Raw genomic sequence first — 14254 nt, forward strand, 5'->3', positions numbered from 1 at the left:
GTGGATCTTTTCATGCTGATATTGTTGAAATAAAGAAACAGGTTTATTCATATAAATAATGAAAAAAATAAACCATTTTCCATCGTAACATGTGTAGCATAAATAATATATAAATAAATATTTTAAATAATTTTTACAAAGATGATTTTACACTTTTGCATAACTTATACTTTTTACTAGTAGTGTACCAACTGTCACTTGATGCCAACAATTCAACGTCATCCAAAATTGTAAACAATAACACGTCGCACCGTCCGGTTAGTTGCATTTTTAGTGATTTTAGTGAAAAATGGAAAATACCGCTACACTTAGGGCGGACAATGCGAACCTACGTAAAATTCAAGCGAAGCTGGTACAGTGGGAACTAAAGGAAAACCCCTTAGCGCCTCTCAGTACCGCACAGACCGATTTCATCAATCGTCTATCCGACTTGGCCACTGGGAATGTTGCACCAAATGGAGAGGTAAGTGAGAACCTTCGAAAGTTGGTCTATTATGTTTAAGGTTTGCTTGTCCTTTCCCAGACGCCGACAGACACGGTGGAAAAATCCAGCGAGCCAACGGAGGAGCTACCGGCATCGTTGGAACAGTTTAAACAATCCGCTTGCGTCATCGATTCAACGCAGAATTTTCTTTCCTGGTACAACTCGATCGATGCCGAAATTCTTGAACATTTCGACGATGTGTACCTGGAGTACTACGAACAGTTGCGATCCCGTGCTGGGGAGTGTGACCATATGCTGAAGGAAATCGACGTGTCGCTGGAATCGCTTGGCAAACTGACGCAGGAGTTTAACTTCGTTTCGGAGAAAACATCCTCCCTGCACGAGGCAAGTGAAAGCTTGCTCCAGGATCAAACGAAGCTTTCCGACACGGGTGAGGAAATACGGAAAAGGTTAAAGTATTTCACGCAAGCGGAAAGCATTTCCCAGCGGCTACACAATCCAACGTTTTCCGTTTCAAACGATACGTTTGTGGATATCCTTAACACTATCGACGATTGCATCGAGTATATGCGCGTAAATGTGAGTATGAAGGCGTTTATGGGTTTGATTTTTCTTTGCTAAAAAGATACACCTTTCTTCCGTAGCCTACGTTCAGCGAAGCATCGGCGTACAGTGTAAAGTATCGCACCTGTCTGGCTAAAGCGACGCAAATGATGAAAACGTACGTGACGAACATACTCTCGAATGCGACCGCGCAAGTGATGGCCCCGAAAGGATCCGGTGCACCCAAGTCCTTGGAGGCTCTCGAGCAACCGAAAGTGGGTGATCGTTCGGCTGAGGCAGCGTTTGCGCTGTTCTACGGAAAATTTCAAGCATCTTCATCTCGTGTGCAACGCATCACCGCCATGATCGAGGAGCGGCTCGATCGTAGCCCGGACTATGAGCAGTTGCTGGGGGAACTTCATCAGACCTATCTTACGCAGCGTGCGGCGGTAATGGCGGCGACTAGAAAAGCAAATTTGATTCACCCGTTTTAATCAAATTTGTTATTCTTTCTGTAGATAATGAGCACCGGAGTCGATCAGGCAATCAAAGATCTTGCCAAAAAGCATAAAGGTGATCACTGTGCGCTGGTGAGATCAGCCTGTGCCTTCATGGTGCACATATCCCAAGACGAACATCGTCTGTTTTATCAGTTTTTCGCCAAACCAAGTGGACAGTTGATGTGAGTATAAGCTATTATCCTATAAAGTTTCCCTTTTAAATCAACTTCAATTTCCCTAGCGGCTACATGGAAGGACTATGCACAATTCTTTACGACACACTTCGGCCGTATATTATCCGAATCGACCACCTGGAAACTTTGGCCGAGATCTGTAGTATACTAAAGGTGGAAATGTTGGACGAACACGTGACGTACAGTCGTAAGTAGTTTGGGCATTTCTCAAATGTTTACGATATAGTTAAAGATTTTCTTCCTTTTCCCTTTCTCGTAGCCGATTCTCTGGAAGCTTTCGCCAAGATTGTCTATCAACTGTTACAAGACGTACAGGAGCGCATCGGTTTTCGGGCACAAAACTACCTTGAGTCGGACATTCGAAATTATAAGCCATCGGCAGGTGACCTTGCCTATCCGGAAAAGCTTGAAATGATGGAAAGTATTGCCCTATCGCTGCAGGACAACAGTCACCATTATCATCACAATCCACATCAGCATCTGCGGAGGGCGGATTCGCGCAGTTCAATCACTTCCGGCGTATCGATGGATACTTCCCTCGATGCGACTGCGCCGACGGCCGAACACACGCTGAAGGTCCGTTCGGGCAATTCTCCGGCCGATCTGCACGGCATGTGGTACCCAACCGTGCGCCGTACGCTGGTGTGCCTTTCGCGGCTGTATCGCTGCATCGACAAGTCAATTTTCCAGAGCCTTTCCCAGCAAGCGCTAACGCACTGCATCCACAGCGTGTCGTCAGCGGCGGCCCAGATTGCCCAAAGCCGCACCACGATCGATGGCGAGCTGTTCGAGATCAAACATCTGCTGATCCTGCGCGAACAGATTGCCCCGTTCCGGGTAGATTTTACGGCGAAGGAAACGAGTCTCGATTTCAGCAAGGTGCGTACGGCGGCCTACGAACTGCTGCAGAAGCGAAAACAACTGTTTTCACTCGGATCGAACAATGCGCTGCTTGAGTTTCTGCTCGACGGTACGCCGCAGGTTCGCGAACAGTTGCTCGATTCGCGTAAGGATGTCGACCGACAGCTGAAGACGGTTTGCGAAACGTTCATTCGGGACGCGACGAAGCAGCTGGTCGGTCCGGTGTTAACGTTTATTGAATCCGCCCAAGGATACGTGAAAAATCAACCCAGTGCTGGAAAGTCAGGGGCTGCTGGTGCGGCGAGCGGAGGTGCAGTAGCGCAAAGTACGGGGATGGCACTACGCATGGCACCATTCGCGGCTCCGCAGCAGATTAGCTCCATCATACAGGAGTGCCTACGAAACATCAAATCAAAACTGTCCGGGCTACAGCGATCGATGCAGCTGTATCTGGCAAACAAGGACACGGAGTTTATTCTCTTCCGACCGATACGGGTAAGCACGGGCGAATCGTTTCCCACACCTTTGGAGAAGCTAATACTGTTCCGTTTCACCCCATAGAACAACATCATCGGTGCGTTTGTCAAACTGGAACAGATACTTCTCCTCAATGCGTACACGAAAGATGACCTTACCATCGTTAGCTGCCCTTCTGCGGAGCAGATTTCGGTGCTTCTTTCGAGTGTCAACCTGGCCGGTTCAGGCACGAGCGATCCGACGGTGGCAGCCTTTGGCAAAACGCAAACGACTGATGCACAGCGTAAGATCAGTACGTCATCGATCAGCAGTGCTGGAAGCACGAAGGCACCGATCGAAAAAAAGGTTAGCTTTGATAGTGGAGCGAACACGGTGGTAGAAATCGAAAGGATTGAGGTTGTAGGAGAGTCCCTCGGGGAAACGGAGATAGAGCAAGGAAAAGAGGTTTTGGTGGCGGACCAAGATAGTTTAGTTGGCGAAAAAAACGCAGAAGCTAAAAGTATTGGCGTCGAAGCGGAGCGAGCTTAGATAAATTTAATATTCCAAATGTAGAGTTATCTGCTATACAACGGTACGATTTAACACGTTTAATCGGTTTAATTTACATCCTATCGAGATGCACTTTTAATGTTATCCCAAATAATTTAGGAATAAAACAGTAAAAACGGTTAAAATAAATATAATAGCTCTACTGTTTGTGTCCCGACTCGCCCCATTTCTCTGGTTCGTAAACATGACCTGGTAAGACCATTTTTCTGCCTCTGGAGTGTGTTAAATTAAAACTTGAACGGTTGATAAAATCATACATTTTTATTCGTTCCATATTCGCCGTTCATTCTTTTTTTCCACTTCGTGAAGTTACAGATCTTCCTTGATTGGAATAGCTTAACCAGGTTGCAACCGTCTTTTTGAATCGGCCATACTGATTCCAATTTGACTTTTTGGATAATAAACTGTTTGCAGTTGGTTGGTTGAGGAATATCGAAACAGTTACTTTTACTATGCGTTGGATGTATAACATCGGGTAAAAGGAAAATGCATGACGATAAGGGTATGAATTGAAATACAATGGGAAAAAGTTATTTGAAAATTTCCTTTTCAGTCTAAAGTTCCAACCAAGGTTTCTTAACCTGTATCATAAGGTAAATATTAGTCTATTAGTGATGGGAGTTGCGGCTCTCGGAAGGGATCAAATCTTTTAACTCGGACTCGGAAAAGGAAGCATCGGTTGATCCTCTCCTTTCCATTCGGTTTGATCAGTTTACTCGAATTCTCGTTCGGTTCTCGACCACGTAGTTTTTTCTTATGCACGATGTTTCACTATATATTCAACTGAGAAAAAGGCTCGCTGTACGGATTGGATTAAACTATTCCATCCAGCTCAGACCTCGCATTTGTAGCGTTAACGAAACGCTCTTCTTTGTATGAACCAATTGAGCTCTGAGAGCTGTTTAATTACCAATACAGGTATCAATTACCCACCACTAGATCAATTGTGAATGTCACAAATGACACACGGCCGCCATTGTGAATGTATTCACACGTATCCATACACGGAATGGATGTGTTGGTGCAGACCGTTCCAATGTGTTCGTGATCCAGCCGATTCTCTCAGAGAGAGGTTGCTAGAAAAACGCAAACAAAACCGGCGGTGCGGCGTCAGCGTTCGATGTCAAGTCAGTACCAACTTGGAGTTGGCCGCGGTCGGTGCGCGTTCGAAGAGTTTCTCGTAAGTGGTGTGGCGCCGCGCGAGTTGGCTTCCCAAAAGAAAAAAAAATCCTAAATCCGATATAAATAAATAAGAAAAGTAAAAAATAAATACAGTGGAATCGAGTGCGAACGTGCGTTCTAAGTGCACATATGAATATTGTATATACATTTCATTCACATCTTCTCGCGTACAGGCCCAACGGGTAGTGCTTGTGGATTCTATAAGAAAACAAACCAGTTGTGAGCATCCTGTCTTGTCTGCGGTTTCGTTCACGAGGTAAATAAAATTTCATTCGCCGTGTGCTTGCTTGCCGTGCGTGCGCCGTAGAAAGGTTCGAAAATCGTTCGGTGCCGTGGACAGATCAAGATGAGCAGACAGAGGAGGAGGGGGAGGAGAAGGCAGTTTTTCTCTCCGGGAGGATTCGCCGAACCGTGGTGCCTTCGTTTCCCGTGAATTTTCCTTGCGTGCCATCTCGCAGCAGCACGCGCTAAGCGTGCTATGATTATTTACTGTGCGTTCCATCTATAATGCTGCTCTCGGGCGAAGATGAGCGTAGAGCTCTTGGAGCATAGAGGAAGTCTATGAGATTTGCCTTCGCCAGAACCGCCAGGGACGCTGCTTCCTTTGTTTGGCACGGCCTCTCGCTCTGGCGGCCGCGCATTTCATTCTGGCGTACCGTTCTCGCGGATCAAGAACGGTAGAAAAGGTGCTGGCTTCGGATGTCGCTGGTCTGCCGACGACGACGACGCCGACGAGTAAAAAAGAGATCCGAGTAGCCCGAGATTGAGATGAGATTGGTGGTGGATCATCGGGAGCCGTTTATGTTCGCGTTGGCTTCGCCTTTTCCCCCCAGCGTTATACATTTTTGCCGAAATGGATGACAAAATAATCCGTGTCCCTATTGGACCCCATTATGCTCGCGATGGCGTCCTTCGAGCAAAACACAATATTCGCCGCTTGAGGTGCAAAACGGTAACGTCGGCTGGCCCCGGAGATGATGAGATAGTTCTGGTTACGGCGACCGTAAATCGAGAACCGGACCGTGTCGGGGGCCGGAAGATTGTCCCGTTAAATGGTGCGATGGAGAACACCGCGGGTTCTCGGAATACACGGGATTTTGTGAAAAATAAAACCCTTCTCCATGATGGGTGTGTGCGTGTACCGCCCGTGGTGCATGTGTAGCAACGGACAAAATGCATATAATCGGGAATGACCGTGGCATGTGCATGCGAGGTGTGCGCATCGTTGTTGTCTCGTCTCGGCTGATCTTCTTTTTCTCTCTTTCAAGCGCTCCGGTGAAGAGTAGCATTTCATTCACTGCCAACTTGATGATGCAAGTCAAACAAGTTCTATCTCCGGAAGAGGAAATCAAACAATCAAGTTAATTTTTAAAAGAAACATAATTATCAGCTGCTTCAACATCCAACGGGTTGTATAAAACAAAAAAAAACCATTCCGATGAATGAAGTGTACTATCCTCAGCTCCGACGGAGTAAAGGATTCGCTTTTGGGAAAGAAAAACGGTCGTGAAATTTGAGACACGCACACACGGGCCAATGCCGAGTCCTTCCATTCAACTCCGAGCAGAAGTTGTGCGCGTATTCGTTGTTCGATGAATTGCCAGCGGAAAAAAGGTGAATCGCAATAAACAGGGAAAAAAAGGGCGAGAACGATGGCACACACGACCGTCGTTGTAGGTTGTTCGGCCGTTTTGTTGTGTCCCTCCGTTCGCCCCTTCGCCTGGCCGTTTGTTGTGTTTTGGGTGCGCTTGCACCAACGTCGAACGCAACGCGAACCCGTAATGACGCGACGCGAAGAAAAACGCGTCGCATACACGTCGCGCCGATGCGCTGAATATATGTGTGTTCCCTGAGCACTGTAGCATAATTAGGCGTATGGCGTAGAGGCAGGTCTTTCTGTTTCCCACTCCCCTCCCGAAAGCGGCCAAGGAGGAAGAGCTGCAAGTGCGATCGGTCTTGTTCGGGCGACGCCGATCTTGCGTTGAGGCGGCAAGGAAACGGGACGTAATTTGGAAGGTGCAAAAAGGGGGCGATTCAAATGAGCAGATGAAAAAGTCGACGGAGTTAGAAATGATTCGGAAGAAACCGTCGATCCCGTGGCGTGTGTGCGTATGTGTGCGCGCGCGCTGCTGCTGCGGTTTTTCCACCACCCCTTTTTTCCAAACCCGTTAACTACTTCCCACTACCCTGTTTTCCTGCGGATGCTGTCATCTGCAGACCACACCGAGTATCATTTAATTCCCTCACTTGATGCCACTCCGGGAGCAGCGCAAGGCATCATGGGGACGGGTTGGAAATAATTAATAATGTTCGTCTGGATCGCCGCTGTTCGGGGTGAATCGTTTTTGGCATAAATGAAGTTTTGTACATCGCACCGCAAATCCGTGCGCCGCCATCGCATCAGCCCCACAACCGTGACACACCTCGAGACACGGCCTGTCCTTCAAACCTTGACTGCCTTTGCCACGTTCCAATGGGCCTTTAATTATGGGAATTATGCGCTCGGAAGGTGGGACGAGCCTAGGTAACCGGGAAGATGATTTATTTTCCAAATATTACCACTCGCTTTAGCTCGGCTTACATGGCTCGGGCAGGAAGGAGGAGGACAAGGAGGAGGCTTTTAACGTGCACGTGTACTGTTACCACGTCAATTTTGTGTACGACTCATGAATCATATGCATACGTTGCCTTTTGTGCGGCGAATGTGTATTGAGGTGTGTTAAAAATGCACCAACAGTTTCGATGCATCATGCACCAACCGTCATGCGTTTCGGGGATTTTGGTAGGAATTTCGGGGAAGTATGTAAGGTATTTCGGAGCAAGGGATTACGAAGAAATGTGCTGCAATAATAATAATCTCTGCTAGTGCGGCGTGCAGCGTTCTGCCGCATTCGGGACAGGAACACCAAAGTGCCGGTAACTGTGTGTGTGTGCACATTGCACGCAATCGGCTTGGAAAGGCGTGCATAATCCATCGTATGCTGCAATCTCCGGGCCTTGCATTCCATTCCGCTCTTGGTCGATCGATACATATTTTTATCTTTTCTTAATTTTCTGCGAAATCCGATCAATTTGTTCGATACGATGTAAACGCAATGTTTTCGTATCAGGATGTAATCGTTTCGCATGCTATACATTTTTAAGCTTAAAAATAGTGCATTAAGCTGATAAAAGGTTTTTCTAATTTGCTGGCGTTCCTAAGCTCATGGTATTTAACAATAAAATGTGAGCATACTGTTATTTTTACATGGAGAACCTCTGGTTCTGTTTCAAAATAAAAAGAGGTATAACTGACTGTACGGTGATAATATTAGACCTCGTTTACACGGAGAACTTTTGCTGCTCAATAAGCTGAACACTGTGTAAAAAGTTTCCGTTTCCATACATGTAGCCACTTTTCTGTTCGTAGCTTCTAAATTAACCTGTCACACCAAACGTGACCTTGCGAGGCATATCTTCAACTTCTATGTTCTGATTATGCTTGTTTCGCGAGAAATTGTACAATCAACGCCGTTTGATTACTTTTGCAGGTTCGCAGAAAACAGACACTTCGAAAAACGTACGCACCCTCGCGCAACAATCTGTTTGAAGTCAACGGCAGATAAGAAACGGTAATTGTTCCCAAGCAGCAACGGCTGGTTGTAAATCCTTGTTTTGTCTATTTGGTCTTAAAGAACGAGTCGTTTTTTTTTGGCTTTGTCTACTCTTATCCGTTCCACCGAGCGTTGTTCTACGAACCCTCCATCCCTTTCGAAGGCTCATTTTTGACACCTCGAAGCACTCGCTAAAAACATAAAAAAGGCCAAGTTTGCCCTAGCAGGTTCGCACTGAGTGTGTCCCTTGAGTGTGCGCTTGGGAGGCGTTCGCCTAAAAGCATAGAGCGATTTTCTTCACTGCCGGCGCGACCTGTTCTTCATTCCACAGCCGTTGCCGTTGATCCGCGCGCGGTCTGTGTGTGTGCGGTTTTTCTGCGAATTGCCAAAAATCCGGTTCTTGCCCTAAGGGGATCGGCAAGGGATGGGGGGGCCGACGGGTGGGGGTGGGGGTTTTGGTGGCTTTGTCTTTGCTTTCCGGTTTCGCGGTTCATCGAAATTCGCTCTCTGAAACCCAACTGGCGACTGGAATGGAAACGTAACGTTTGCGTTTGCGCCCGGGATGCCCTAATAACAATAATTAAATTTTATTTTGCTCTCGAGCACATCTGCACGATGTCGTTACCTTCATTAAGTAAGTCATTAATTAATTGTTTCCTCGTTCTTTTTCCATGTTCCATGTTCCTGTGCAGAACGCTCGCGCATTTGACGAAGGAGCCTACAAGTGCAGTGCGCGTGTATCGGGTTTGGAGCGGTGAAAACGTTAGCTAAAACCGGTGGAGAGCAGTGTTGATGTGAAAAGAAATTGCATTTAGTGTGTTTGATTGCTCAAAGTAAATATAAAAGAGTTCCAAATAGCAGTTGGTGCGATGAGTTAGGCCGTATTAAATGTTGCTCTCGATGTGAATTTGAAAAAAAGAAGTGAGCCAGATCTGTGAGTCGTAAGATTTCTTGTTCCCGCGAATATTATCGCTCGGTGACGCGCCGGGTAGTTGTGGTGCAGTGCTGGTGAGGTGATGTGATGTGTTTCCGGTGTCCTAATTGATGAGATTGTGCAACATCCGATGCAAAACGCAAAAAAAATATAACGTGAAGAAACGGCGTGCGAGAAGTTAATTAGAAGTTGTCTTCAAAAGGCATAGGTCTTGACCTACAGACGATCGGTCACCGCTTACTTCAGCATCGTTTAATCGACATTTACACCAACCCCCGATGATAACGACCAACGATGGATTACGAGCAGGGCAGCCAAGGTACATATTATTCTATTTCTTTTTTTTTCCTCCCCCCCTACAGTAATGAGATGATGCTCCACTTGTGGCGGTTGGAAAATTCCACCATGACAAACGTAAAGGCAAACAAACATTGGTGTTTCTTTCCGAGGAAGCAATGGGGTTGGGAGCCGAAATGGTTTATCACAATTCGTCATAGAAAGGCTCGCTATGTATACACATGTCTTCGAATTCCCATCGCGACGGTCGTGATCGTGGTTTAAACGAAGGAAAAACACACACACACACACACACACAGCCCTCGAACAAATTGTTCTAGCGATCGTTTGATTTTTGTTGTGCTTTAAATTTTTGGGTCTGCCACCGTCTTGTGTTGCCGTTCAGAAATCGCCCGAGGTCACCGTCACAGAACGAATGGGTGGGGAGAAAAAAAAAGAAATATGCTGAAGAACCCATCAGCCCAACCACCCACCACCACCACCCTGGTTGGTTATCGCTCGCCCCGCCCCCTACAAAGGTCCGGGGCTGTGGAATGAAAGGAACCACCAAGAGCACCGCAACGGCATTCGACCGGCGTGAACACCTTCGAACACGCGTTCTTTTTCACCTTCCCGATACCCACCCGAAAGCGCCCCCCCCCCCCCCACCGCCCCGTCGTCCTCACGCTCCGATCACCCCGCTTGCCCCGGGGCCCACGATTATGGAGCGCTTACAACAAATCTTGCTCATTTAAGCTGTTAATTTTAATTTTCCGTACTCCCTCTCGGCATCGTCGTTCTTTCTCGCTTCGCTCGAGCCCTCCCCTCCGCCTCACTCCCCCTTTGTGTTATGCCCGTTCCCTTTGCTTCCCTGTTTGGGTTTTCTCTTCCCAGGGCCCCCGCGATTCGTCATCGACCATCCTATCCCATTTCTCAGGCAGTGGCCGAGCTTTCTTTCTCCCTTTTTTTCTTAGCTTCTCGTGCACTAGCATCGTTTTCCTTTCTTTCCTCTGTTTTTGTTGTTGTAGTTGTTGTTGCTGTTGTTTTGTTTCGATTTTTTCCACGTTCTGCACCGAGGGCACTCCGGCACACCACCCGGTGCCCGCGGTTTACCTTCACCCACCATCGCACGCCTTAGTTGTGGGGTAGAAGTATTAAAATGTCTTAATGTTCGCGCGCCGACCGGAGCAACAATGGCCGGGCTTGATTGAAACGGGCCGCGGGCGAGTATTCGGTTAAAACAATATAAACCTGCCCCGGTGCAATCTACGGACGAGTACGGAACATGATTAATGAATCGCTAATCCGCATCGGTACCGCGACACGATCGAGTTTGATCGGTTTCCAAGTCTCACGGAACGTGTAAAACTAAACATGATCATCTGCCCCGACGTGTAGAATGCATTCTGGGCGCTCGCCGCAGTAGAGAACCGGCAACTGGTTCCTTCCCATCGCCAACACCTTCCACCACGGACGGTTTTACGACGAGTCCGGAGCTACCAGAAACACGTTCGGATTTTAAACGTACCCATTAGCCGCCAAAGTGAATTTATATATTTAATTTCTAAAACATAAATTTGTTTAATGACCAGTTTCCAAATTGCGACCCACTGTGCGCCCGCTTATTCACCTTACTCTCAACCCCGTTGCTTTCCCACTCTTCTTCCTTCTTCCCCGCCGTGGGTCGCGATCGTACACCACGTCGTTCTTTCGGTTCCGCGTGGCCATCGCCGTTTCCATCATTTCCATCATAAATCGGTTCGATTATTTTTCCTCTTCCTTTTCTCGCGCCGGGGTTTATCTCGCGCTTCTAATGTACAATTCCTCTGTGTTTTTTTTTGTTTGGTTGTTGTTCGGTTTGGTATTCCACAACCATACCGCGGCAGCATCTTCTTCCTCCACGATGACGATGGGCTAAGTTCTTTTGCCGGCATTCAGCATTCGTTCCCGGGCGTTGATCAAACTAAACGAGCGGGCCAAGGCAAAAAAAAAGCACCAAGCCAAAAGAGATGAAGAAAACGCCCGTTTGATCGTCTTCTGCACCTTCGGTACGCTACGGAGGAGAGAGAAGAGAAAGAAAAAAAAATAACTGGAAAAAATACTGAATCTCGCGGGCGATCGGTTTTTAGCAGCATTTATGATGTTGGTTGTTGGGGATTAGTTTTTCCTCTCGCCTTTACCGAATTTCGGAACACAATGGCATCCACCACCAACAACAACAACAACTACAACAAAGCCCCGGCGATCGCTGGCCAACACGGACTGGGGGTGGGGAGGAAAATTTGAGCTAAGATTTAGGAACGTTTGGAATGAGTTATTTTCTTCCCATTTTTGTGTCTCTCTCCCTGCCGCCTTCTTCGCTGGCGACCGGCGCCCAAAAACCGTCTTTTCTTTTCACCCCCTCCACCTTCGCCCCACCGGCACTTGCCACCCTTTCGCCGTCATCCTTTGAAAATTTTTCACCTGATGAGTGCGCAATCGGTGGCCAAAATTTAGGTCATCCATACACACTAATCCTCATCATCATCGCCATCATCATCATCATTCTCGTCGTCATCATCATCGTCGTTGCCATCTCGAGCATCGAAACCTTCGAAACGTGTGTGACGAATCGAGGATGACGATGATTAGAGGGCCCCCAAACTTGGGCGGACTTAATCTTTCTTCCTTCGCGCGGACTGGACTTTCTTCGGGTGTTTTTTTTTTGTTATTCCCGCCTCCCATTCTCTCGCTCATTCGCTGACTTTTTTAAGGGGCAGCGTTTTTTTTGTTTGGCTGGTTTCGTTGTTTGCAGGTAATCTCGAACCCGCCTCAAGAAGGGAGCAAAGAAAGCCGGAGCGAAGAGCAGAAAAGAAAACTTTCCCCAAACCAGCTCCACCACCGGCCATTACATTCCCTGGGAATGTTTTCTTAATACATGTTGCTTGCTTTGTATTTTTGTGATTCCTTTCCCTTCACCCTTCCCCTTCCTCCCTTCCGCGCCTGGATGATGAGGATGACGGTTGTTTCTATTTATTTTGGCAACACTCCGGCGTTGGCAAATTGCTGCCGCGCTCTCGCAGGTTCGCTCAAACCGTGGATGGGTCCAACCGGTGGAAATTAGTTGCCGATTAGTTTGTCTCCCCCCCCCTCTTCTACCTCCCTCACTCTTCTTTTTCCGTTGGTGGAGGAGCGCGGTGGGGCGGGCAAAACATCCAAAAACGGGTGGAATTCGGTGGTCCAATTTATTTCTTTCTTGACCAACAACACAACACAACAACGGCATTGTGCGGGCACCAGCAGCAACGCCACCGGTGTCTTGTGGCTGCTCCATTCCGCGGTGGCTCGCGAGAGGCAAAGCAGGGAATAATAAAGTAGACAGCCCTCAGCATTCCCCCCCTTTCGTCATCATATCGTTGATGATTCTTTCCAATCTTGCCTTTCCCGCGAGCGACTTCTTGGGGTTGCCTTTTTTTGCCCGGCCACATCGGCATCGTCCAATGCCAAACGGTGAAGGTCGTGTTGGTGTTTTCTTTCTTCCCGCTTTGCGGTGCACTATTTCGTGTTCTTCTTCGGTTAATTTTATTCTTGCCGCTCGCGCCGTGCGTTTTACCAGATACCAATCGGAGTGTAATAGTGTTTTCTTTTTTTGGTCTGTTGTGCTCCACCCCACGACATGGTTTCTTATGCTTGGCATTAATTTGTCCAGCTGGTCCAGCGAGCAATCCACCGGGTATCATCCGGGAGCTACCGGGAGCGCACGTATCGCTTCTTCCTTCCTTCCTCTCCCGAAAATTGGTTTTCCTTTTATGCATATTTTGCCCCTAAAAATTCCCATCCCCAACGTGGGGCCATTTTCAGAAAACCACTCCCGATGGTTAAATGGTGACACACAAAAAAAAATCACACACACACACATTTATGCATGCAACCATTCATCCGGGTGCATTTGTTTTTGGCAGCGAGAAATTTGACCCTCGCGCGCTTTCGGGTGCTCGAAATGGATTTAGGATTGGCCACTGGAGTTGGCGTGGGGTCTGTTTTTATCTTTCCGATTAAATTTATCTATCCTTCGCAGTGGTAGAATGCGGCTTTTCGGGGCGACTTGAGTGATAAAAAAAAGGTAAATAAAATAAAAAACACAGCAGAATCGAGCTTTCAGCGGGGCATTAAATTGAAAACAGTCGTCCTCGCGGGGGAAAAAAAACACTGGTGAGACATAGGGAAAACCACACACACACAGCGCCATGACATGGGCTGCGGTCATATGCTCCACTTGAATCCTCCAAACGCAGCGAGCGATTTTGGAGGGCTTTTACGCCAACAAAAGCAAGTAACCGCAGCAATAATGAAAAAGCACCGTTTGTTTGGGGGTTTTTTCCACCATTTTTTTTTTCTCTTTTAGTATGAAGAATGGAGAAAATTCTTTACACTGTGAAGTGCTGCGACTTCCTCCCGCAGTGTGTGTGTATATGGTTTTCAATGCGAAAAGAACAGCCTGAATTCTCTCACTTTTGCCCCAGATTTAGATCGCGGTTTCCCGACTGCCGGTGCCGGATAGGGAAGAAGCGGTTTGAAGTAGGAATAAAATAACAACATCCGGATCTGGAAAAAACAACCGGAAGCCAAACGCAACAGAGCCAAACGTCAAAAAATAAAAAATAATAAAATAACGTAAAACTGGGGGTATAGAACGCACTTGTGTTGGGGACTGCTTTACT

General features: G+C 47.4%; 2 protein-coding genes across 4 annotated transcripts in view; both read left to right on the forward strand.

Annotated features, from left to right (window-relative positions):
* The first annotated feature begins 289 nt into the window (after window positions 1-289).
* On the forward strand, window positions 290-3686 carry LOC131272368 (conserved oligomeric Golgi complex subunit 3). 2 transcript variants are annotated; one of them, XM_058274080.1, is made up of 7 exons: window positions 290-467; window positions 534-1024; window positions 1090-1437; window positions 1507-1670; window positions 1730-1869; window positions 1942-3038; window positions 3105-3686. In XM_058274080.1, the coding sequence occupies exons 1-7, from the start codon at window positions 290-292 to the stop codon at window positions 3546-3548; spliced, it is 2862 nt and encodes a 953-aa protein (XP_058130063.1). In that variant the 3' UTR covers window positions 3549-3686. The 2 variants fall into 2 exon arrangements, with proteins under 2 accessions (XP_058130063.1, XP_058130062.1); XM_058274079.1 differs by having other exon boundaries at window positions 290-463; window positions 524-1024.
* Window positions 3687-4651: 965 nt separating this feature from the next.
* The window catches only part of LOC131261375 (latrophilin Cirl), an 83420-nt gene continuing 73817 nt past the window's right edge, over window positions 4652-14254 (forward strand). For both annotated transcript variants that reach the window (XM_058263394.1, XM_058263395.1), the window contains exons 1-2: window positions 4652-5007; window positions 9037-9597. The gene's annotated coding sequence lies outside the window, so the exon portion shown is untranslated. The remainder of the gene's footprint in view (window positions 5008-9036; window positions 9598-14254) is intronic.

Source organism: Anopheles coustani, chromosome 3, assembly GCF_943734705.1.
Source record: "Anopheles coustani chromosome 3, idAnoCousDA_361_x.2, whole genome shotgun sequence".
NCBI lineage: Eukaryota > Metazoa > Arthropoda > Insecta > Diptera > Culicidae > Anopheles > Anopheles coustani.

Excerpts from the sequence above, each read along its gene's own strand:
- LOC131272368 (XM_058274079.1), top strand. The coding sequence starts at position 290 with ATGGAAAATACCGCTACACTTAGGGCGGACAATGCGAACCTACGTAAA. Across the intron at positions 464-523 it reads ATGTTGCACCAAATGGAGAG|ACGCCGACAGACACGGTGGA; the intron begins GTAAGTGAGAAC and ends GTCCTTTCCCAG. Across the intron at positions 3,039-3,104 it reads TTCTCTTCCGACCGATACGG|AACAACATCATCGGTGCGTT; the intron begins GTAAGCACGGGC and ends TTCACCCCATAG.